Source organism: Ursus maritimus, unplaced genomic scaffold (assembly GCF_017311325.1).
Source record: "Ursus maritimus isolate PB19 unplaced genomic scaffold, ASM1731132v1 scaffold_4, whole genome shotgun sequence".
NCBI classification, from domain to species: Eukaryota; Metazoa; Chordata; class Mammalia; order Carnivora; family Ursidae; genus Ursus; species Ursus maritimus.
Genome location: NW_024426552.1, coordinates 88984941 through 89012094, shown reverse-complemented (window position 1 = coordinate 89012094; position 27154 = coordinate 88984941). Strand labels below are relative to the sequence as shown.

The window sequence follows — 27154 nt, the reverse complement described above, 5'->3', positions numbered from 1 at the left end:
TCCCAGCGGAGGAGCCCAATGCAGGGCTCAATCCCAGAACGCCGGGATCATGCCCTGAGCCGAAGGCAGACGCTTAACGACTGAGCCACCCAGGCGCCCCTCAGCTTTTACTTTCAAGTCTTTAATCCATTTTGAGTTGATTTTTGTAAATGGTATGAGGGCCTAATTTCATTCTTTTGCATGTAGATACCCAGTTTTCTCAGCATCATTTATTGAAGAGACTATCCTTTCTCCATTGTATATTCTTGGCATCCTTGTCATAGATTCATCTTTCATATATGTGTGGGCTCATTTCTGGACTGTCTGTTCTGTTCTATTGATCTCTGTGTCTGTTTATATGGCAATATCATTCTGGTTTGATTTCTTTGTTAGCTTTGTAATATAGTTTGAAATCCGGAAATGCAATGCCTCCAGCTTTGTTCTTTCTCAAGATTTCTCTGGCTAGTTAGGGTTTTCTGTGGTTCCATATGAATTTTAGGATTGCTTTTCCTACTTCTGTGAAAAATGCCATTGGAATTTTCAGTGACTGCATTAAACCTATGGATTGCTTTGGGTAGTATGAATATTTTAACAATATTAATTCTTCTAATCCATGAATACAAGGTATCTTTTCATTTATTTGTGTCTTTCATCTTTAATATCTTGCAGTTATTAGTGTACAGGTCATTCATCTTCTTAGCTAAATTTATTCCTAAGTATTTTATTATATTTGATGCTATCGTAAATAGGATTGCTTTCTTAATGTTTTTTTTTTCAGATAATTCACTGTTACCGTATAAAGATGCAAATGATTCTTGTATGTTGATTTTGTTTTCTACAACTTTACCTAATTTATTAGTTCTAACACTTTCTTGATGGAATCTATAGGGTTTCTCTATATAGGATCACACCATCTGCAAATAGAGACAATTTAACTTCTTCCTTTCCCATTTGAATGCCTATCATTCATCCTTCTTGCCTAATTGCTCTAGCTGGGACTTCTACTACTATGAGTGGTGAGAGTGAGCATCCTTGTCTTGTTCCTGATCTTAGAGGAAAAATTTTAGTTTTTCACCATTGACTATGATGTTAGCTGTGGGCTTGTCATATATGGCCTTGATTATATTGAGGTCACATTTCTTCTTTACCTAATTTGTTGCGAGGTATTTTTTTTATCGTCAGACTTTTGAATTTTGTTAATGCTTTTTTCTGCATCTATTCAGATAATCATATGATTTTTATCTTATTTTGTTAAGGTGATGTATTATGTTTTTCCATTTGCATATGTTGAACCAACATTGCATCTCAGGAATATATCCCACTTGATCATGGTGCACGATCCTTTTAATATACTGCAGAATTCAATTTATTAGTATTTTGCTGAGGATTTTTGTGTCTATGTTCATCAAGGATATTGGAATGTAATTTTCATTTCTTGTAGTGTTCTTATTTGGCTTTGGTATCAGGGTAATGCTGGTCTTGTAAAATTAGTTTGGAAGTATTGTATTCTCTTCTATTTTTTGGAAGAGTTTGAGGACTGGAGTTTATTCTTCTAATGTTTGGTATAATTCACCAGTGAAGCCATCTGGTCCTTTTTTTTTTTTTTTTTGATAGGAGGCTTTTGATTATTGCTTCAATTTCCATACTTATAGGTCTGTTCAGATTTTCTATTTCTTCATAATTCTGCTTTGGCAGGTTGTACATGTCTATGAATTTGTCCAAGTCTTCTGGGTTATCGAATTTTTGGTGTATATTTGTTCATGGTATTCTCTTATAATCCTTTGTATTTCTGCGGTATAAGCTGTAGTGTCTTGTCTTTCATTTATGATTTTATTTGAGTCCTCTCGTCTTTTCTTGGTTAGTCTATCTAAAGTTTGCCAATATTGTTTATCTTTTCAAAACACCACCTCCTAGTTTTGTTGATTTTTTTAGTACTTTTTGTAGTCAACATTTCATTTATTTTTGCTCTAATCTTTATTCTTTTCTCTTTTCTACTAACTTTAGGTTTAGTTTGTTCTTCTTTTTGAAGTTCCTTGAGGTACAAAATTAGGTTGTTTTTTAAACATCTTCCTTTTTTCTTAATGTAGGCATTTATCTCTATAATCTTCCCTCTTAGAACTGCTTTTGCTGGATCCCATAAGTTTTGGTATGTTGTGTTTTCATTTTTGTTTGTCTCAAGATACTTTTTGATTTTTTCTTTGAGCCATTGGATTTTCAGGAGTATGTTGTTTAATTTGCATGTGTTTGTAAATTTCCCAATAATTTCCCAATAAATTTCCTTTCATTACTTCTAGTTTTCTACCATTGTGGTCAGAAAAGATATTTGACATGATTTCAATCTTTTTTAAATTTGTTAAGTCTTACTTTGTGGCTTTATTTATGATCCTGGAGAATGTTTCATGTGCCTTGGAAAGAATGTGCACTCTGCTACTTTTGGATGGAATATTCTGTATATATACTTTTTTTTTTTTTAAGCTACTGCCGCTCTGCCTTAGCTGGGGTACAGCCAGAGGGCCCCTGCATATATTTGTTAAGTCCATTGCTCTGTAGTATTATTCAAGTCTGCTTTTCCTTATTGATTTTCTGTCTGAATGATATATCCATTTATTGAGAGATGGGTATTGAAGTCCCCTACTATTATTGTATTTCTGTCTATTTCTTCCTTTAGTTCTGTTAATATTTGCTTTCAATATTTACATGCTCCAATGTTGGCTCCTATAGGTTTCCCTGGCTGATGGGACTACCTCTGGAATTGCAGTTGACATGAGTTGGAGCCAGGTCACCTGGCTGTTGCTGCATCCATCCTGGGATCTGCAGTTGGTGGGCCTGTTCCAGGGACTTAAGTGGGGGTGGATTACATCTGGTCCCTGGGTGGATAGGACTGCCTCTAGGACCTTGCTTAGTACAGCTGAGGCTGGGACAAGCGTCCACTTCAGGGTCTGCGATTGGGTCTGCCGACAGTGCCTGTTACCAGGTATGTGGACAGATCTTGCTCCTCCAGGTCCCTGGGAGGGCTCCTACTGGGTCACTAGCTGGGTCTTTGTGCAGGCAGGCTGGCTCCAGACTTTTGGTGCCAGGGGCTGGAAATAAGTCCCAGGGCTGCTTCAGATTTCATAGCCTGGACTGAGGTCTATTCTTTGACTCTGGAGGCAGAGATGGTCAAGTCTCCCACCAGATCCTTGGATGGTGGGACTACCTGTGGACTGTGATTAAGAGGGACTGAAGCTGGGTTCGAGTCACTTCACTGGGCCTATAACCTGAGGCATAGGCAGGCATGACTCCTCCTAAGTCCCTTGGTATGCTAGTGGTAGGATCAAGAGGTCAGAGCTGTTTCCAAGTCTGTAGCTGGAACCAGTAAAGGTGAGTCATCCTCCTTGGTGTGGGCCTGCCTTATCAAGACAATCTTCCTGGGCTTGTGCCCCAACATGGTACACAATCTCCTGCCTAGATCCCAAAGCTCCTGCAAAGGCACTTCTGTCTGTGGGTGGCTGATAAATTATTGCTGTTGAAAAGGGATACAAACTGGGAAACTTTGATTCTGCTATCTTGCTGATGTCACTCTTGGCTAAATTTTGAATGTTCAGTTATGGTAAAGAAAAAAGTGCTATATTTAAAATATCTCATTTCATGAAATCTGCAAGAAATTTGCAAAATTTCTGTTTCTTCTACTATGAATAAATTCATTTTAAAATTCTTGAATATCTGTAATGCTTTTTTAAAAAAATTTGTATTTAAATTCCAGTTATCATACAACGTGATATCAGTTTCAAGTGTACAATATAGTGATTTAACACTTCCATATAAACCATATAACTTCCACATAATACCTTCCATATAACACACAAAAAGTGCACTCTTTAATCCCCGTCACCTATTTAACCCATCCTTCCATTCACCTCCCCTCTGATAACACTGAGAACCCCTCTGAGAACAAACTGATGATTTGCCTCTCTCTTTTTTCCCCTTTGCTTGGTTTTCTTGTTTCTTAAATTCCATGTATGAGTGTAATCATGTGGTATTTGTCTTTCTCTGACTGACTTATTTCTTTTAGCATTATACTCTTTAACTCCATCCACATTGTTGCAAATGGCAAGATTTTGTTCATTTTTATGGGTAATTTTCTATTGTATATACAGCCTTGGTGTGTGTGTGTGTGTGTGTGTGTGTATACAAACACACACACACATATATATATACATACATATATATATATACACACACACAAGGTATTCTTTATCCTTTCATCAGTTGATGGACACTTGGTCTGCTTTCATAATTTGGCTATTGCAGATAATGTTGCTATAAACATTGGGGTGCCTGTATCCTTTTGAATTAGTATTTTTGTATTCTTTGTGTAAATACCTAGTAGTGTGATTGCTGGATCATAGGGTACTTCTGTTTTTAATTTTTCGAGGAAGCTCCATTCTGTTTTTCATGGTGGTTGCACCAGCTTGCATTCCCACCGTCAATGCAAGAGGGTTCCCTTTCCTCCAAATACTTACCAACACCTGTTGTTTCTTATGTTGTTGATTTTAGCCATTCTGACAAGTGTGAGGTGATATCTCATTATAATTTTGATTTGCGTTTCCCTGATGGTGAGTGATGTTGAGTATCTTTCCATGTGTCTGTTGGCCATCTGGACGTCTTCTTTGGAAAAATGTCCATTTATGTCTTCAGCCCATGTTTAAATTGGATCATTCATTTTTTGGGTGTTGAGTTTTATAAGTACTGTATATATTTTGGATACTAACCCTTTATCAGATATGTCATTTGCAAATATCTTCTGCCATTCCACAGGCTGCTTTTTAGTTTTGTTGATTGTTCCCTTTGCTGTGAAAAAGTTTTTTCATCTTGATGAAGTCCCAATAGTTTCTTTTTGCTTTTGTTTCCTTTGCATCAGGAGATATAGCTAGAAAGTTGTTACGGCCAATTTCAAAGAGGTTTCTGCCCATGTTCTCCTCTAGGATTTCTATGGTTTCAGGCCTCGCATTTAGGTCTTTAATCCATTCTAAATTTATTTTTGCATATGGTGTAAGAAAGTAGTCCAGTTTCATTCTTTTACATGTTGCTGTCCAATTTTCCCAACACCATTTGTTGAAGAGACAGTCTATTTTCCACTGGATATTCTTTCCTGCTTTGTTGAAGATTAATTGACCAGATAGTTATGTGTTCATTTCTGCATTTTCTATTCTGTTTTGTTGTTCTGTGTATCTGTTTTTGTGCAAGTACCATACTGTTTTGATCACTATAGATTTGTAATATAACTTGAAGTCCAGAATTGTGATGCTCTAGCTTTGTTTTATTTGTTTTTGTTTTTGTTTTTGTTTTTGTCTGTTTTTTGTTTTTTCTTTTCCCAAGGTTGCTTTGGCTATTCGGGGTCTTTTGTGGTTTCATACAAATTTTCAGATTGTTTGATCTAGTTCTGTGAAGTTCTAGTTCTAGTTCATGCTGTTGATATTTTGACAGGAATTGCATTAAATGTGTAGTTTGCTTTGAGTAGTATAGACATTTTAACAATATTTGTTCTTCCAATCCATGAGCATGGAACATCTTTCCATTTCTTTCTGTCATCTTCAATTTCTTTCATCAGTGTTTCATAGTTTTCAGAGTACAGGTCTTTCACCTCTTTCATTAGGTTTATTCCTAGGTATCGTATTATTTTTGGTGCAATTATAAATGGTTTGTTTTCTTAATTTCTGTCTGCTGCTTCATTATTGGTGGATAGACTACAGCAGATTTCTGTATGCTGATTTTGTATTCTGTGACTTTACTGAATTCGTTTATCAATTCTAGCAGGTTTTTGGTGGAGTCTTTCAGGTTTTCTATATACAGTATCATATCATCTGCAACTAATGAAACTTTTCCCTCTTCCTTACTGATTTTGAAGCATTTTATTTCTTTTTGTTGTCTGATTGCCGTGGCTAGGACTTCCAGTACTATGTTAAATAACAGTGGTGAGAGTGGACATCCTGTCTTGCCCTGTCTTGTCCTGACCATAGAGGAAAAGCTCCCAGACATTAGCTGCGTGTCTTTCATATTTGACCTTTATTTAATGTTGAGGTATGTTCCCTCTATCCCTACTTGGTTGAGGGTTTTTTATCATGAATGGATGTGCTTTGTCAAATGCTTTTTCTGCATCTATTGAAATAACCATATTGTTCTTAACCTTTCTTTTAGTAATGCGGTGTATCACGTTGCTTGATTTGCAAATATTGGACCATCCTTGCAACCCAGGAATAAATCCCACTTAATCATGATGAATGATTCTTTTAATGTACTGTTGGATTTGATTTGCTAGTATTTTATTGAGAATTTTTGCATCTATCTTCATTAGGAAGACAACTTCTCTTTTTAGTGGAGTCTTTATCTGGTTTTGGTATCCGGGTAATGCTGGTCTCACAGAATGAATTTGGAAGTTCTCCTTCCTTTTCTTTATTTTGGAATAGTTTGAGAAGACTAGGTATTAACTCTTTAAATGTTTAGTAGAATTTGCCTGTGAACCCATCTGGCCTTGTACTTTTGTTTGTTGGGAGTTTTTTTGAGTATCTATTCAATTTCTTTTCTGGTTATTGGTCTGTTCAGGTTTTCTATTCCTTTCTGTTTCAGTTTTGGTAGTTTATATGTTTCTAGGAATTTATCCTAGGTTGTCCAATTTGTTGGCATATAGGTTTTCATAATATTCTTTTATAATTGTTTGTATTTCTGTAGTGTTCGTTGTTATTTCTCCCCTCTCATTTGTGATTTTCTTTATTTGGATTGTTTTCTTTTTGATAAGTCTAGCTAGAGGTTTATCAATATTATTGATTTTTTTCAAAGAACCAGCTCCTGGTATTGTTGATCTCTCCTATTGTTTTTGTTTTTAGTTTTTATATAATTTTTTCTGCTCTAATCTTTATCATTTCCTTCCTTCTGATGGCCCTAGGCTTCTTTTGTTGTCCTTTAAGTATAAGGTTACATTGTTTTTTTGAGAGTCTTCTTGCTTCTTATGATAGGCCTGTATTGTTATATACTTCCCCCTTAGGACTACTTTTGCTGCATCCCAAAGGTTTTGGACTGTTGTGCTTTCATTTTCATTTGTTTCCATGTATTTTTTAAATTTATTCTTTGATTTCCTGATTGACCCATTCATTGTTTAGTAGCATGTTATTTAACTTCCATGTTTTTGTGGTCTTTCAAAATTTTTTCTTGTGGTTGACTTCTAGTTTAAATAGTATTTGGGTCAGAAAAGGTGCATGGTACAGTTTCAATCTTTTTATAATTATTGAGGCCTGATTTGTCACCTAATATGTGATCTATCCTTAAGAAAATTCTATGTGCACTTGAAAAGAATGTATAGTCTGCTGTTTAGGATGGAACGTCCTTAATATATCTGTTATGTCCATCTGGTTCAGTGTGTCATTCAAACCCAATTTCCTTGTTTATTTTCTGTTTAGATGATCTGTCCATTAATGTAAGTGGGGTGTTACAGTCCCCTGCTATTGTATTATTATCATCAATAAGTTCCTCTATGTTTGTTTTTAAATGTATTTGGGTGCTTCTATGTTGGGTGCATAAATATTTACAATTGTTGTATCTTCCTATTGGATTATCTCCTTTATTATGATATAGTGCTCTTGTTTGTCTCTTGTTACATTCTTTGTTTTAAAGTCTAGTTTGACTGATGTAAGTATTGCTACTCTGGCTTTCTTTTGACACCCATTTATGTGATAAATATTTCTCCATCCCCTCACTTTCAATCTACAGTATAGGTGTCTTTAGATCTAACATGTGTCTCTTGTAGGCAGCATATAGATGGGTCTTGTTTTTTTATCCATCCTGACACCCATATCTTTTGATCAGAGCATTTAGTCTATTTACATTCAAAGTAATTGTTGATAGATATGTATTTAGAGCCATCTCATTACTTGTTTTGTCATTGTTTCTGGAGATTTCTCTGAACCTTTCTTGTCTTTGTCCCTTTTGGTCTCTCCCTTGCACTCAAAGAGTCCCCTTTATTATTTCTTGCAGGACTGGTTCAGTGGTCATGAACTACTTTAGTTTTGCTTTTCTAGGAAACTCTTTATCTCTCCTATTCAGAATGATAGCTTTGCTGGATAGAGTAATTTGCTGGCTGCAGATTTTTCCCATTCATCACTGAATATATCACGCCACTCTCTTCTGGCTTGCCAAGTTTCTGTTGAGAAATATCCAGCTAGCTTTATGGGTTTTCCCTTGTAAGTTAAGGACTTCTTTTGTCTTGCTGCTTTTAAGGTATTTCCTTTACCATTATGCTTTGCAAATTTAATTACAATATGTCTTGGTGTTGGCCTGCTTTTGTTGATTTTGGTGGGAGTTCTTTGTGCCTCCTGGACCTTGATTTTTTTTCCTTCCTCAGATTAGGGAAGTTTTCTGCTATTATTTCTTGAAATAAATTTTCTTCTCCCTTTTCTCTCTTCTTCTGGGAATCCTATAATACAAATGTTATTATATTATTATGTTTGGTGGAGTCACTGAGTTCCCTAAATCTATTCTAATGTTGTATAATTCTTCTCTCTTTTGCTCAGCTTCATTATTTTCCATTATTTTGTCATCTAGGTCACTAATTCATTCCTCTGCTTCTTCCAGCCTGCTGTGCATTGCATTAAGCCTGTTTCCAATCTCATTTATTGCATTCTTCATTTCTGATTGATTCTTTTTAAACTTATTTTTATGTCTGTAGTAAGGGTCTCACTGATGTCTGTTATTTTTTTTCTCAAGCCCAGTGAGTATCCTTATGATTACTGCTTTAAATTCTTAATCAGGCATGTTACTTATATCTCTCTTGCTTAGATCTCTGGCCATGGCCTTATTCTTTCATTTGGGATAAATTCCTCCATCTTGGAATTTTGTCTAAGTTTCTGCTTCCTTCTCTGTGTTAGAAAAGCCAGTTATGTGTCCTGCTCTTGAAAATAATAGCCTTATGAAGAAGAGGGTTATACAGTGCCCAGGGCCTGGTGATTCAGGGAGTGTCTCCAGTGTGTGCTGCATGTGCTCTGCTGTTGTGTTTTGGCTGCTTAATCCTTTAGGATAGTCACCTGCAGAGGCTGTCCTTGCCTGTTGTGGGCAGTGTTTTGTCCCTGGCCTGAATGTGGTGAATTTTAACTAGGGTGTGCTCTGGGTTTGCTTCTGAAATGGACTTGACATTAACTCCACCAGAACGGGGTCCTGTAGAAGTCTCTGGTCAGGTGATGTGGGTGGTTTGTGTTGGTCTTCTTGGGGAGAGGCCTGCTGCATTGGGACTGAAGCAAGGTTGACTGAGAATGGCAGAAGTGCCAGAAAATACCCTATCCAGCAAAGCTATCATTCTCCTAGTGTGTTCCCTGTGTCCTCCTCTCTCTCTTGCCCTTCTCTGTGATCATGGCTCCCTCCCCTCCACAGCATCTGTGATTTGTTTCTCCCTTAAACCATGTCTCTGCACTTCCTACCTTCTTTGATGTGGTCTCTTTTCTCCCTTTAGTTGTAGAGTTTGTTCTGTCAGTCTTCAGGTCAATTTTGGGGGTATATAGGATGATTTGATAGTTATCTAGTGGTGTTTATGTGAGGAGACAAGTCTAGGATCCCCTCACCCCACTACCATCTTCCTCTGTCTCTAAATGTCTGTAACGTTTTAAGCTTATATTACCACTGAACATTTTAATTATCTTCAAAGTTGTGGATATGACACCTTAAAAGTTGTATTTTCATATAAGTTTTCAAATTGTCTACTGAGTTTCTGATGGGTTCAAAAATGTATCTTAAAAATAATAGTCTTTTCTATGCATATGTAGAGTTTATTGGTATTTATAAATATCACTGAAAATAATCTGAATTTGTTATTGGCAGTGGAATTGAAATAAAATACAAATCTGATATATTTTGGATTCAGGGAGGACTTTAAACAGTTTACTTAGATTTAAAAAGGAGAAAACTGATGAAAAGGGAAGTTAAATTTCTTGTGGAAGTCAAAGCTAGGAAGTGATAAAGTAGAGATTCAAATCCATGCTTTGGTTATTTTATTTTCTTATATTTTGACACATGGGTCATTTAAATATTTAATTTCCAAGTACTTAGAGAGATTTGCTAGATATCTTACTATTCATCATTTCTGACATAATTCCATTAACCATATTCCATTTGGTTAGGGAACAAACCCTGTCAGATTTCACATTTTCAGAATTTCATTGAGTTTTATTTTTATCTCTGGTAATATTCATTATGTTCTGCCTTGTCTGATATTAACATACCTGAGCCTGACATAAAAACAGTCAGTTTTCCCCCCTTTTAATCTCAATCTGTATCTTTTTGTAAAGAGCATATAGTTGAATATTGTGATTTAAGCCAGATTGGCAATATTTGCCTTTTAATTGGAATGTTTAGTCAATGTACATTTAATGTAATTATTAATAGAGTTTCGTTCAATTCTACCATCTCGCTATTATCTTCCAGTGTTCCATCCATTATTTGTTCCTCTCTTTCACCTTTCTGACTTATTTTTAGTTAAGTAAATCTTTAGTATATAATTTTAAGTTCACTATTAGCTTTCTAGTTGTACTTCTTCTATCTTTTAAGTTTTACTCTAGGGATTATAATATGCATCCCTAATTTAACATAGACTATTTAGAGTTAATATTGTACTATCTCATATAAAAATATTAGTCGTAAAATTCCATTTGTGCTCCCTCCCACAGGCCTTGTGGTATTCTAGTCAAATATTTCACATCAAAATATGTAATCTTACTATTATTTATAATGTATCTTTTATCAGTTAAAGTTATCCCATTGTATTTTTTTTTTTTTTAAGATTTCTATTTGTTTATTTGAGAGAGAGAGACAGAGAGATAGAGAGAGAGTGCACAAGTAGGGGGAAGGGTAGGGGGGAAGGAGAAGCAGGCTCCCCACAGAGCAGGGAACCAACAGGGGTTTGATCCCAGGACCCTGGGATTATGACCTGAGCTGAAGGCAGACGCTTAACCAACTGAGCTACCCAGGCACCCCAGCCTCCATTATTTCTGATTAAAAGTCACCTCTTATTTATATCATTGTTCCCTTGTATGTATTGTTTTCCTTTGGCTGCTTTTAATATTTCTCTCCATGTTGGGTTTTCAAGAGTTTGATTATGATGTTCACAGATGTAATTCTTTTTGTTTCTATCCTAGTTGGAGCTAACTGGATATCCCTGTTTTTTTAAATCAAATTTGGAAATTTTTCAGTAATTATTTTAATGTCCTATTCTCTCTTTCCTTTCCCTTTGAGACTTCAATTACATGTATGCTAGATTTCCTGCTACTGTCCCTGAGGTCAGGTCACTGAAGCATTGGTTAATTTTTTGAAATCTCTCTTCTTCCCATTCTCACATTGGATAATTTTTATAAATTCATCTTCAATCTTTAGCAGTCTCCAAACTAATGTTAAGGTCAATCAGTACATTTCAAAATTTCAGATATTTTTTTAATCAATGCTAAAATCTCGATTGGGTTCTTTTCTTAGTTTCTATTTTTCTGTTGAGATTCTCATCTCTTTAGTTATTATTACGATCTTTATCTTAAGGGCCTTGGACCTATTTTTCATAGCTTCTTGAAAATCTTTCTCTACCAATTCCAATTATGAGTCACCTTGGAGTCTGTTTCTATGACTTGTTTATTTTCTTAAGTATGAGTCTTATTTACCTACTTCTCTGCACATGTATTAATTTTTAATTTTATGAGACACATTTTGGTTGAAACTTTGTAAGGAGTCGGGATTATGACATCATCCCTGTAAACTTGTTGATTTTTTTTTTGTTTTATTTTCCTTATCAAACAATCAAATAGTATATACTCTTGTTCTTGTCATATTTGGCTTTAGTCTTTGTTAGGGCAGATCTCATTTGGCTTAATTCTAAGGTGTGGCCCTTTCTAGAGGTCATGGTCTTTACTCTTAAAGCATGGCCTTTCTGGGGTCTCAACTGAATGCCTGAGGTACTCAGTGAGGCCTTTTCACACTATCACTCTAACACATCCCATCACTGCAGGTCCTCTCATATTTCCATTTGGCACATAGTCCTGTAGCAGGCAATCTCTGCTACGTGGAGTCTCACTCTTCACATTGGCCAGCGAAAAACTGAGAAAATTGTGGGGCTCACCATATGTATTTCCCTTCTCTCAAGGATCATAGTCCTGCTGTGACCATTGTCCAATGCCTGAAAACAGTTGCCTCATGTATTTTGTCCAGTTTTATTTTTTTCCATAGAAAGATCCAATATCAGTAACTCTGCTATAGGTGGAATGAAAAATTCATGGGTTTGGATTTAATTTTCACAAAACTTTGTGAAATAATATTTGAGAAGTAGGTACTATAATTATAACCCAATATTATAGAAAATTAAATGCTGGCTAACTAATGAGTGGGGGAGTCAGAATTTAAGCCTAGACAGTCAGAGTCCACACTGTGCTCGGATTCAATATACTATACTGCCTCTGCAACATGAAATTATGTTTATTTCCTTCATAGCATTTATCACATTCTTTTTTCTCATGTATTTATTAATATTTATTTGTTTTTTACAATTTGACATTTCTCTTAATGGGTATAATACATTTCCTGTTTACAACTGCTTCCCCACTGCATAGCACAGGGTTTTAGTAGGCATTCAATAAATATTTGTTGAATGAATGAATGAATGTACATGCCACCATTATAAAACAATTTTGAAAATAGGATCTTTTCTACATACTTGGTATTTTAGATTTCATCTTGCCTTCTACCTTGTGGCATCAAATTCTGCAACAAAAACAAGAATCTACAGATGAGAAACATGCAAAAAAGTGATATGCACCATTAAAATTTTTACAATTGTATACATCAAAATAAATTATAAGATAGAAAAAGAGTTATGGCAGGATTTATATTCTTGATAAGATAGCAATAACTAGAAATCAATCTTAGGAATATTCAAAGCATTTCCTGATAAACAATGGCACTAGTCTGATGAGGTAACCAAGAGATGATATGTTTGACTGATGAACCTAGGCATAGCTTTCGGTTGAAGCAACAAAACAAAACAAAACAAAACATGATATGTATATCTGCCACTTTGGACATGTTATGAAGAAAAACAATTGTTAATAGTAGTTTCTAGAGACTTTATATCATTTATTATCATATTTTAAGTAACCATACACACCTGATTAATTTCAAAATGTATCTTTGTTGAACTTAAAACCATAAAGTTATGGCTCTTGTAGTCTTGTACATGACATAATATGCACTTATTTTTATCAGAAGCAAAACTACAGATGATTTTTAAGCTAATTTTTGCGCTAACAAATCTCCTAAAGATATGCAGCAGACTTCACATTTACATAAAATTAAAGAAAGAATGCTTAGCAAATGCAAATAAATGCAAAAAAGGAATATTTTAATTTTGATTCATGATTAGTAGCAACCATCACAAAGTGGTAATAATACAAAAGCAAAATTCTGCATTCATTGTATAACTAATGGTTGTAAGCTATTTATAAATTGAGAATTCTAATTAATTTATTTTGAGAAATATATTTATTGATTTTATATCAGACTCTTTTAAAATCTGAGATCCTTAAAAACACTTTAATATTAGAATCATAGGCACAGACTTCTGCAGTATGACAAGCCCAGGAAAATGATTTATTTCACTTGGTGCATTATTAATTGTATGAATTGACTGTTTAACCTCTATTGAGTTGCATTTCTTACTTAATGTTCAACTTAGAAACAGAAGCAAAAACTATTTTCCAATAGAAAAAAGAGATAAAAGTTAATCCAAGTGTAATATGTAAGATCATTTTACTATTCACCAATATATATGCTCCTCTCAGCCATTTTCAAGTATTGAAAGAGTGCTCTTAGCTTGCAGACAAAAGTTTAAATCTAAATCAAGAACCTATTGAAGTTTATCTTTGCATTCTCAGCACCTGTAACATTTTATTGTTTCTTATATTTGGATTGCAGTTGAATTTTTTATTTACGTTCATTCTTATTTTTATAGCACTGAATTGAGTTTTGACATGACCATGCCATTGAGAATTCTTTTATTATTAAAAATGATTTAAAAATCCATCAAACCATTCTGATATCCAGGAGATATTTTCCTTAAGATGTAGGCCATATTGGTGACGCTTTTTTTGTGTGGTGAAAATCATGGGAAGGTGATAAATAATTACTTTCAGTGCATCTCAATTTATTTTTGTTTACATACACCTATAAATTTTCTGGATCAGTTCCAACTTCAAATATTTGTCTCCCTGTGAGCACAAGTCACCCAAGTAGCCCAGAAATTCCAATATTTTGACATACAGAAATAAATGTTATATTTCCAATATTGGTCTTTTCACGTAGAAATGGAACAAAATTATTTGACAGACTGTCCCGATACTGGGTTTGGAAACTATAACTGCATAAAATGTTTCCAGAAAGTATAGGGTTGATGTGTGTGTGTGTGTGTGTGTGTGTGTGTGTGTCAAAGAGGCCTTTAGGTTCTGTAGTTTACTTAAGCAGGAAAATTTCTTTCAAGCAGTTTATCTTATGAATTTCGAAGTGATTTTGCTGTCTGCAGGTCCTTGATGTCAAGCTTAAGCCTACAAACTTGAGGTCTTCTTATGAATGTGAAGAATCTTGGGTAGATCTTTTATATCCTCGTGGATGTGGAGCTGCAAATGATGTTTACCACGTTGGCAGATCTCCCACTCACAAGATGGGTCTTAGTATATGGATAGCTATGTTTCCTAGTGGTTATTAACAAGGCAGCTGTTGCGTATTCATGTTGATTTTAGTTTTGTTATTTGTATCCAAAAGAAGTACAGGATGTCTGAGATCAGAGAATAGACAAGACAAAAAGTTCTAGGTAAATTGTTCAAAGTTAGGTGGGGAGGGGAGGAGGCATTATAACTCTAAGGAAAAAGTTATTCGAAAGGCATAACATAATCACTTTATCTTTGCTGTAGATTAAACTGAATATTACCCATGGCAAGAGCAAGGCCTTTAGGAAACAGGACATATGAGAGGTATATGTTTATAGAAGAAAAAGAGGTCTGGGTAACCTTGGGGATTGTAGGAAGCCACAAGATAACATAATGATGCTTCTGAAGAAGGATAGAATTTTCGAAAAGAAATCCTTAAGAACAATGATAAGTGTTTCACATCTTTGGACAGCGCATAGTATCCTGTGAATCAGCTATCCTATCACCAAATAAGCCATGAACTCTCAAAGTCTTTGCTTATGGTTTCCAGTTCAAATTTCCTTCTGCCATTCTCTATATCTTGTGCATTTTTGGTTTGGAAATCCTTCTCATACCTTACTTACTTTATTCACTCTCTCCTCTCTTACTGTAATAATTTGCTACTCCAGTTATCTGCCTTTTTATTTTACCCTGCATTTGAGTAATTGTTTATGTGTCTGTTCCTTGCATTAGGTTTTGAGACGCCCTTTATGCTCTCTGTGACTGTCTAGCTTAACATAAATCAAGTGGTAAAGAAATGTTTTCTTGTTTTGCCTTTAAATTTAAATGAAATGGAAGTTGATCAAACAAGCTCACATAGTGCCCTCTGCTTGCATGAACAGTATTTACTTACAGTTATTAATACTTCATTTTACCTGTGTGCGTGATTCAGGGCAAGGTCGGGTTTTCTCATGCGTAGATAGCATGTAACAAGCTTTGTCTCAATGAAACTTGCCACACTTGCTATATCTTCAGCAGATGCTTCAAATGGTTTTCCCAGAGCTGCCCCTTTGCTGCAAAGCTTAAAAAAAAAAAACAACTTTAAATTTCCTAATAATCTTGGCATATAATTGATCTTTTATATAAGCAAAACATACACATGTACACATACTTTTTCTAAACTACAAGTTAAATATTAATATTTTGATTATAAATTAAATAAATTGTTCCATTCACTATTTTGTGACTATCATATAAAATAAGTAACACATTTTACTGTAAAATGCTTCCTGTAAAATACTTTAAAAGCATGATATATTTTAAGGGGGTGCCATTTGCTAAGAATGTCTGTTTTAAAAATAAAGCATACAATAAGCAAAGATATTAAGAGAAAACCAGGTATAAATCATATTAAATACCAGTGCTTTTATGAAAACCCAGCTGAGCAATGATCTAGCACACTATCAAGTTTGATTTAATATAATAAGGGGTATCGGAAGTAAACTCCTAGGAACCATTAACATGATCGGTGATTAATTTGAGTCTGAATCATATTCTCTAAGATGTTATTGAAAGAATAGAAGTGAAAATTTATTAGAATTTATTGGCAGAGGCCACAGTATCGGAAAAACATGGCAAGAATGTGGAATTCTTAATAAAAATTCCAGGAAGTCAATGGTTTCTGGGCACCATAGATAAACTGCAGATGAAGAAAATAATTAATTTTTTAGAACCCCAAACATTAAGAAGTGTCAATAATACGACAAGGGTAGATCAGCACTTTATTTTCCCTCAGAGTTTTCTACTGTTCCTTGGAATTAAGGCTGATGGGGAAGATGAAACCCCGCTTTCTGTTTAGTGATCTTATTCAGAATATCTACTTTTTTGCTCTTTTCTATCTCCATCTGACCATATATTGGAGAAAATTTTCTCACTGGAGATAGTAATATTTGGAATTAATACCTATTTATATATACCTTAAGGTAAAATTTGTTACATTCTAAACACTGTTTAAATGATATAGTTTAAACTAATTTTTCTTTTATAGATTAAGTTGAGATTGGCTTGCCATTTACATTAACATTATTGTCAATTATTTTTTAAAGTGAAATTCATTTGAGAATGGTCATATTCTGTTCTAAAATGTATTTCTCTTCTTAATTTTATCCAAAATCTGTAAGATAAAATAAAATCTAGAATCTAGATGTTTAAAATATCATAGTTTGAATTGGTAGTTACCTGATAATATTATCTTTTGCTTGGATATCATGTCAATTGTGAGAATTCATATCATTTAAAAATCTTTTCTAATTTGATAGGTGAAAAATGTTGCTTCATTTATTTGGTCAATAAATATTTATTGAATCTAATACTAATTGCTAGAAAAAAATACTGCCTTTATACTTTAATTTGCATTAGATAGATCTTTTTAAAATGAATTTTGGCTAGGTTTAGCTCTGTGCAAATTCCTGTTTTTTATTCCTTGCCTATTTCCACTGACGTGCTAATCTCTTATTAATTTAAGAGCTCTTTAGACATATGAGCTATTATCCCTTTTCCTGTAACAGCTATATATACATAATCAAACATAAGGGTCTTTCCTCTCAAATTATCTTTTAGAAAATAGTCAAATTTTATTCATGTTCTTAAAAGGATTCTCAGTATATAGAACTCTTTTCTCAATTATTTTGGGGAAAAAAGGAAAGACTATTTGTGGATGACCTCAGTCAATGCTAAGTTTGGATGTTTTATAAAGATTACCTGATTAATTGTTAATAAAAGAGACAAAACATTTAACACTGATTTAGTAACTATTCCTGAGTCTGACCCTCACAAATGTCAAGGTGGCTGTAAAAAGATCTTGAAATATAATTTAAGAAAGCACTGTAGTGGTGCGCCTGGGTGGCTCAGTGGGTTAAGCATCTGCCTTCAGCTCAGGTCATGATCCCAGGGTCCTGGGATCAAGCCTGCATCTGGCTTCCTGATCAGTGGGTAGCCTGCTTCTCTCTCTCTCTCTCCCTCTGCTGCTCCTCCCAGCTCCTGCTCTTGCTCTCAAATAAATAAAATAAAATCTGTAAAAAAAAGCAAAAAAAAGCCCTGTAGTTTGAACATAGCAGATTGGGACAACATCAGCATCCACCCTCTTCTAGCAATCTGATCTTATAGAACCCAGAAATACCCAAATAGGCAATTTTTCAGAAAAAAATATTTGTGAATAGCACAGCTCTTTATAAAGCCCAAATCAGTAGAAAATAAAACGAGTAAAAATTGTGTAGTTTTATTTGTTAGTATATCAAGTCATTAAAATTCTAGACCTTCTTGATTAATTTAATCTTCAAAATGAAATCAACCTTTTTTTCAGGTCTCAAATACCCAAACCTCCTGAACTCACATAAAATCTTACACAAATAAAAAAGATGCAAACAAGACACACATTGTATGCAAACTTTGTCCCTTCCTGTTGTGTTCCTCTCTGATGTGATGGAGCAGATAAGCCTCCTTTCTCAGGCAAACTTTTTGTGGGATGAACGGGTGGGCCATTCATAAAGTAGTCAGGGAATAACCTCCATGAGGACATTCAGATCTTACATGGCAAGAGGAAGCAGACCTTCAGACTTAATAATATTAAAGGCTTTTTCCACAAACACTGAAGGAAAGTGAAGAATAAATGCCTGATCTTCTAAGACTACAGTATTCTCTACTTCTATAAGATTGAAGGCTAGGAAAGGAATGAAAATGATCAATCTTCAAACGTCTTTGAAATAAGCTTGCAGTAAGGCAAATTGTTATCAAGTATACTGAAATTAAAGGTAGAATTATAGATAAGTGTAGACAAAACAATGCTATCAGTATTGCTTAAAAATTCCAGATATTTTACTGAATTTTTAAATTTCCATGCAGACATTTGTACAGAAGTTAATTCTCTAGAAAATAAAGGACTTTAAGGTGGTACGAGTTTGAATGTAGGAAGGGTGACTGTTCAACTTATTTTTGCCTAAAACTATACATGTAAGTCTTTGGTGAAATTAGTTCCGAACATAATGGAATAAAAACTTTTAAACTACCTGATAATATATCAGTGAGGAGACTTTGAACGGGGAAAAATTAATATTAGGTGTTAATTTTTATTTCCAAAGGAAGACTAAAATATTTTTGAATGAAGCATGGACAAATTAAAAGCGTATTATTTAAGGGAAAATACAGTGAAGACTCTTATGAGTATAGCTGTTGTTTTGATGAGACACTAAATATTAAAATTTCAGTATAAAAAGTTTCAATATAAAAAGTTTCAGTATAAAATTTCAGTATAAAATGTTTCAATATAAAAAGTTTCAGATGTAAATTAGAATCACAGGCTCAAATTTAAATATATATATTTGATAGTTTTCTGAAAACAAGATAATAATACTTTGGCATTATAAAATATTTTTTCTAAAGTATCTCAAGTGTCTTTTAAGAGATAAATACCAAAACCATTTTCAGAAATAGTGTCATAAAGAAATTTCAAGGATAGTTTAAAAACACAGATAAAAATAACATAAAGCCCACTAACAGCAGAAATAACCAACATTAAATATTATTTTGGGGGTCCTGTTCTTAAAAAATGCAACCATGTATTCTTTTTTAAATTAAGATCATCATTAGCAAGACTAATATTGTTAATAGGATATTGTATGATGAGTGCTTGCCCACTGTATTTCTGAAACATAATTTTGAGTGATTCCTGAAGATCTAGGGAGGAATGATAAACTTGAAAAATGTGGCAGTATTTTATTTATCAAATATCTACAAATAAGATTATACGTCATCCATCCAATAAGTAATTTTCAGTATTTTTATATTGTTTTTGGAATCACAAAAAAAATCTAAAGATAGAGAATAACTTACCCATAACCATATCATAATGTGTAATTGCCATTAATTTGTGATGCATTTCTAATATCCCTGCTAATTACAAGTGTAAAGATCCTCAACAAAATATTAGCAAACAAAATTCAATAATATATTAAAAGGATCATACACCATGTATTTTTTAATCAAGTGGGATTTATTCCAGGGATGCAAAGGTGGTTCAACATATGTAATCATTGTGATACACCACATTAATAAAATGAAGGATTAAAAATCATCTAATCATCTTAATAGATGCAGAAAAGGCATTTGACAAAATTCAACATCTGTATATGATCAAAACTCAACAAAATGAACATGGAGAAAATGTATCTCAACATAACAAAGGCTCTATATGACAAGCCTACAGCTAACATCATACTCAATGATGAAAAGCTGAAAGTTTAAAATGAAAGCTATAAAAAAGAGTGAAATCTTGCCATTTTTGATAACAAGGATAAACCTCGAGGGCATTATGCTAAGCGAAATAAATCAGGCAGACAAAGACAAAAATTGTATGATCTCACTTAACACGTGGAATCTCAAAATCACAATATCACAAAAAACAAACAATAAAAATAACCAAAACCAAGGTCATAAATACAGAGAACAGATTGGTGGTTGCTAGAGGCAGAAGGTAGGAGGTGGGGGAATGGGTAAAGGCAATCAAAAGGTACAAACTTCCGGTTATAAAAGAAATAAGTCACAGAGGTGTAATGTACACCATAGTGACAATAGTTAGTAATACTATATTGCATATATGAAAGTTGTGAAAAAATTAAATCTTAAAAGTTATCACAAGAAAAAAAATTCTGTAACTATGTCTGGTGATCGATATTAACTAGACTTACTGTGGTGATCATTTTACAATATATAAAAATATCAAATCATTACATTACCTGAAATCATCACATCACCTGAAACTGCTATAATATTGTATGTCAATTGTACCTCAATAATAAAAAAATACAGTGAAAAAAATTTGTTTTCACATATTTCTTTCTATAATTTCATGTTTTTATATCATAACAAATTATATATCGTATATAATTTTTGCATCTTTTTTCATAAGCATTGCTTCTTTTTTATATGTTATCAGTTAAACCAAAATGTAGTAAAATATACTCGTGACAAATACAGTTGGGTATTTCAATATCCCCCTCTAAGCAAATAATAAAAATACTAGAAAGAAAATCACCAAAGACATAGAAGATCTGAAAAACACAATCAACCAACAGGATGTTAATTGACATATATATATAAAATACTCCACCTAACAACAGCAGAATACATATTTTTCCCAAACACCCATGTATAAATCACCTATATAGACTATATTGTGGAGCATAAAACAAACATCAACAAATTGAAAACACAGAAATCATTCAGAATGTACATTTTCTGGTCATAATGGAATTGAAACTCATCAGGAGAAAAGAAAAAAGGAAATAAACAATCCAATTTGAAAGTGGGCAAAAGACACGAACAGACAGTTCACCAAAAAGGACATACAGATGCAAATAAACACATAAAAGGTGTTCGACAGTTTATTATTTACCATCATCAGTCAGAGAAATGCAAATTAAAACTGTAAGTTATGACTACAGAATGGCTAAAATAAAAAAAAATAGTAATGATACCAAAGTTGAGAGAGCCAAGAAATGAGATCACTCATACACTGATGATAGAAATGTAAAATGGTACAGCCATTGGACAAAATAATATGGCAATTTCTTAATAAACTAAACATGCAACTACTATACAGCCCAACAATTATACTCCTGGTCACTTATCCTAGAAAAATCAGTGTTCACACAGAAATTCATTCATGAATGTTTATAGAACTTAATTCATGACAGCCCCAAACTGGAAGCGATCTAGATGTCCTTCAATGGGTGAATGAGTAAACAAACTGCGGTACACCATACTATGAGATACTGATGGATGAATGGATACTACTTGGCAATATGAAGGAAAAAAAAGAGTGATACATACAACGACTTAAATGAATCTCTAGAGAATTATGCTGAGTGAAAAAAGCCAACCCCAAAAGGTTACATACAGCATTATTATATGACAAAATTATAGGAAAAGACAACAGATTAGTGATTGTGAGAGATTAGTGGTTAGCGATGGGATGGGTGTTGTGGTTATAAAAGGCCAATAGGAAGGAATCCTTGTAGTGATAGAACTGCTCCATGTCTTAGGTGAATACATGCATCTACAGATCTTAAAATTGCACAGAACTCAATACACACACACAGCACACACATGAGTACAAGTAAAACCAGAGAAGCCTTAAGACGGGTAGATTGTATCAGTTCTAATATTCTGGTGGTAATACTGTACTATAATATTTTGCAGGACCTTAATATTGGGAGAAACTGCATAAAGAATGCATGGGATCTCCACATTATTTCTTACAACTTCATATAAATCTATAATTATCTCAAAGTGAAGTTTAATTTAAAAATTACCTTATTAGTATTTAGGTATCTTTCATTTTTTCCTTCCCTGCCTTCTTTTTAGAACAATTGTAATCATGTTTAACTGGAGTTTTGGATGAGATGATAAATTATATCTGAGGGACTTTTCCATAGGGTTTTTCTGTGTCAAATTATAGACATTTGCCATGAAATGAGGGTTGTGTTGAGTGATAGAGGGAATCATAGAAGGAAGTTGGTAAGTTCTTTTGTATGATGATTTCATTGTTTATTTTTTCTTAATCATCTTTCAGTTTGTTAGTTCCAAGTAAATTTTCAAGAGGGGTTATGTGAAGAGTAAGTTTTCTGAGCTAGTGCATAGCTGAGAATGTATTTTTGTTAACATTACACATGCAAATTAACATGGCTGAATATACATTTCTTGACACACAACCATTTCTCTGCAAATACATAGTTCTCCATTTACATTCTTGTATTTAGCAGGTAGAGAAGAAAAAACATAGCACTTTTTTTTAATGAAACCAGACATAATTTTTAAAAACTTGCTGTATTGAAATTTCTTCCTTTTCCTCAAGCCTGTAGTATATTTTTCTATCTTCTTATAATTCAAAATTATTGCTATCATGAATTCAGATGTGTTCTATTCTCATCTACTTTACCTGGAAAGAGGTACGTTCTTTGTGTCTCCAGACTTAGGTTTTTTTTTTTTTTTAACTTATAAAACTTTTCTTCAGTTATGTTTTTGATTATCGGTCTTTTCCAACTGTTGTGTTTTCTTCCTTAAGAAAGTAATTCTTAAGTTGCCTCTTATATCTCTGCTCTTTAGGTTTTCTGATTTTTTTCACCTCTACATTCTAGGAGAATCTCAAGATTGATTGCCATATCATTGGCTTTATTTTGCTTATTATTAAACTCTATTTCTTTTAACAAAAGCAATACTAGTAATAACAAATGAAAGAATTTAAATAGTGCTTAAATAGTTACAAGCAATGTTCTAGGTGTTTTTCATCTATTACTCCATTTAATAATTACAATATGAAGCATTATTTTCATGTCCATTGTGTTACTTCAGGATTCTATAACAAAAATACCATAGATTTGGGTGGTCTAAAAATGAAACAGTTGTCTCTCACAGTTCTAAAAACTGGGAAGTTCAAGATCAGGGTGCCAGTGTGGCCGAGTTCTGGTGAGGCCCTCTTTCAGACTGTAGCTGATGACTTCTCATTGTAACGTCACATGACAGAAAGACAGACAGCCAGAGAGCTCACTGGTGTCTCTTTTATAAGGACACTAATCTCATTCATGAGGGCTGTATCCTCATGACCTAATCGCCTCTCAAAGGCTCACCCCCTAATACCATCACATTGAGGATTAGGCTTCAACATATGAATTTGTGGGAGAGGGGGGTGGACACAAACATTCAGTTCACAGAACTCATTTCACAGATGAAGAAACTGAAGTTCAGAGAGTTAGCAACTAGGATTTTTACCTTGATGTCTGGCCACAGAGTCTGTGCTTTAATCACTAGACTAGTGCTATACAATGTCATTCCATGAAATACTGATTTATGATGAAATAGGAAAGAAAGAGTAAATATTCAGAAACCTTTTTAGCAGTTCAGCAGAGAAATGTTTCTGTTGAATCTCATAATAAAAATTTAGGTTTTGTATTTTTGTTTTATTTTTACTCCATTTTTTCCTAGTAATTCATTTTTACTGTATTTAACAAAGTATCAATCCACAACTGGGAGAAAAACAAAATGAAACAAAACTGGTTGTTCACCACAGACAGGGAAAAGAACTCTACTAAACTGTTAGAAATTTAGATAATTAAGAAGTTATAAAGAGAAAAAACAAACAGTTCTATTATTTTAAAAATGATTACTGTTAGATATTGGTGTGGATTTATCTATTCATCTATCATCTATCTATCTATCATCTATCAATCATCTATCTATCATTATCTATTATCTATCTATATCATGTCTTTATCCTTCAATTTACAAAAATTATATTATTCATTATCCATACTACTATGTAACCTGCATTTTTGATTGTTTCTTTGAATATATAATAGACATAATAAATATAGATGTATACCATTTTTTTTAGATGGTGGCATAATTTTACTTGATCCCCATTTAATGTTTTCTTCAGTGACAAATTTCTCTAGTGACATTACAAGTTCTCAGTGTCATAAATAATGTACATTGAACAGCCTTGTATATACATTTTTGCCCACACATTTGATTATTTCCAAAATGTTATATTTTATATGTCATAAGGTTTTCTCACATAGTGAAATTGCTGAGTCAGGAGTATACATCACAATCCAAAAAAACACATTTTAGAGCATACTTTATGAAAGTGCTGCTACAGAAAAGTTTTACACTTTAACTAAACAAAATATTGAAATTCTTGTTTCTCTTTACCCTCACCCACACTAGGTATTAGCAATGTTTTAATCTACTTATTCTTTGTGAATCAGATGGGCAAAAATGGCACCTTCCCTTAATTTGATTATTAGCTCAACCTCTTATGCTTATTGGCCATGTGTATATACTGTTTGTTCATAAATTTTATTCATTTTTAAATTGTGCTGTTTTAATTCTTACTGACTTATTTTCCTTTAGTAAATATATAATTTGACTTTTTTTCTAAATACGTAATTTATTTTGAGTTACATTTATCACGTTTTGGTTTCAGGCTTATGTCAGCTTTATAAAACAAACTGGAAAGATTCTGATCTTTTTCAATACTGTGGAACATTTTGAAATAAATAGTTGAAAAAAATTTGAACCTAGTTCCTTTCACTTTTTTTCTTATTTGATTATTGTTCTGTTCGGGTTTTCAATGTTTTGCATCTATTCTATTAATTTATATTTTCCTAGGAAATTTTTAGTTTCACTCAGATTTTAAAATCTGTCATTTACAGTGAAGAACATCATATTCTTAGAACATTTTATTTTTTATTTATTTTTTTTAAAGATTTTTATTTATTTATTTATTTGACAGAGATAGAGACAGCCAGCGAGAGAGGGAACACAAGCAGGGGTAGTGGGAGAGGAAGAAGCAGGCTCATAGTGGAGGAGCCTGATGTGGGGCTCGATCCCATAACGCCAGGATCACGCCCTGAACCTAAGGCAGACGCTTAACTGCTGTGCCACCCAGGCGCCCCTCTTAGAACATTTTAAATGCCTGTGTTATTAGTTATGTTATTCCCTTTCTCACTTTCAGGACTTTTGTAGTTTTGTTTTCTTTATTTCTTAACTAGAATTGCTAGAGGTTTGACTATTGTTTTTCCTGAAAAGAACAAACTCTTAGATTAATTTGTTAATTTTCCTATTCTGCTTTCTAATTCATTGATTTTGGTTTTTATCTTGGCTATTTTTTCTCTCTTGCTTTCCTTAGGGTTTTTTTTTTTTTCTCTGCAGTTCTTTTACTAACATGTTTAAATACATAACTCAGTTATTTTAGTTTTTTCTATATGTAAGTTTGTTGTATGCTTCTGTGTTTCACTCAGGAAAAAAATCATAGCTTTTATTTCCATCTCTTTGCCAACAGCTATTTAATATGGCTTATTAGTATTTTTTGAAACTTTACTGCTTACTTTCCTTAGTTAATTGTAAGACTAAAACTTTTTTGCATATTTGGTAGTCATTCATTATTTCATTATTGATGGATTCTCTGCCTAGATCCTTTATCATTTGTCTTCTATGTTTTAACTATTTTTCTTGTTAATTTCTATGAGCTCAGTCATGGAAGCCTGGTGTTTTGGCATGTTCTGCATTTCTTTCCCCATTATACACATTTTAACTGCTCCAGAGAATGCATCTACCCCATGTAGTAGCGCTTTTCAAGATACAGATGTTTTAATTGCAGGAGCAGTGTTAAGGGATCCTTTTTTGCTACATGGGATAAATGTCTATCTGAGAATGAAGCCTATCTAGAAAGAATGGAGCCAAAGATAGAGAAAGCGGAAAGCCCAACACTGAATCCTGAAGATATTCCTTCTAACCAAAATATGAAAGATGATTTGAAGAGGTAGTTTTCTACGGTTATTTTAAAAAAGTGAGATTAGGGAATTAGAGGATATAAAATTATAAAGAACTAAAAATTAAATTGCAAAATGAATTTTAAGCCAGAAGCAATAAGTAAAGAATAATTTACAAAATCAAATCAGAAATGTGGACAATCTCTAAAAATATAAAAGATATTAAAGACTCCATTACTAATGAATTTTGATAATTTCTAAAACGTTTTCAAGTATATAATTACATTTGACTTCTTAGTATCTCCATGCAGTAGATAAAATAATTTGCTCCATTTGACAGGTATTAAAACCTTTGCTAAAAGAGGTCTAGTGATTTGCCCTAGTTAGTACAGAGGCTAGAATTGACTTCTTTAAATATAAAGTTCTCTTTCCTCTACATCAGGCTCATGGTCCTAAATTATTCTATTCACTTTTTAAAAAGATTTTATTTATTTGAGAGAGACAGAGAGCATGAGCAGAGAGAGGGGCAGAGGGAGAGGGAGAAGCAGACTCCCCACTGAGCCGGGAGCCTGACGCAGGGCTCGATTCCAGCACCCTGAGATCATGACCTAAGCTGAAGGCAGATGCTTAACTGACTGAGCCCCGCTATTCACTTTTTTTAAAAAGTTTTACTACCTAGTTTAGTACCTCTGTTAGACATTCGGTAGACTGTCTCATTACAACTCCCAGTGGTTTTCTTTTGGAAAATACATTTTCTGCATTCCACCTGAGTTTAATGCCTCCCTTTTTTTCCTGCCATGTAGCATCTTCCCAAAAGCCTGTCTTTGTATAAGAGACTCGTCCAAGTCAAATGTTTGCTTGAGGTTGGTTGGTGGTTTCTTCTTGGTTGTCCCTGTAGTTCACTGCAGTGCTGTTAGAACTTACACGTAGAACTGTCTTTGCCAGGAGAATTGGAAGGGAAAACAAAACAAAACAAACAAAATTTAACCTCCAGAGTTCACTGCTCTTTCACCACTTCTCATCAACTTCATATCTCAAGATGAACTAAATCACTGCTTGTCAATTTCCATTTCCCAAATGTTAAAGGGATTAACATTTATGTATATATAAAGAGAGGTACTAATAGTGGAATTAGGAGATGAAATAGCACAGAGAATCTCCCAAAGGACAAGAGCT

General features: G+C 33.6%; 1 protein-coding gene across 1 annotated transcript in view; it reads right to left on the bottom strand.

Annotated features, from left to right (window-relative positions):
• The window catches only part of SPATA16 (spermatogenesis associated 16), a 224926-nt gene that overhangs the window by 151789 nt on the left and 45983 nt on the right, over positions 1-27154 (bottom strand). Inside the window, 1 exon segment of the mRNA XM_008705326.2 lies at positions 15587-15732. Within this exon segment, the coding sequence (XP_008703548.2) occupies positions 15587-15732 (146 nt within the window).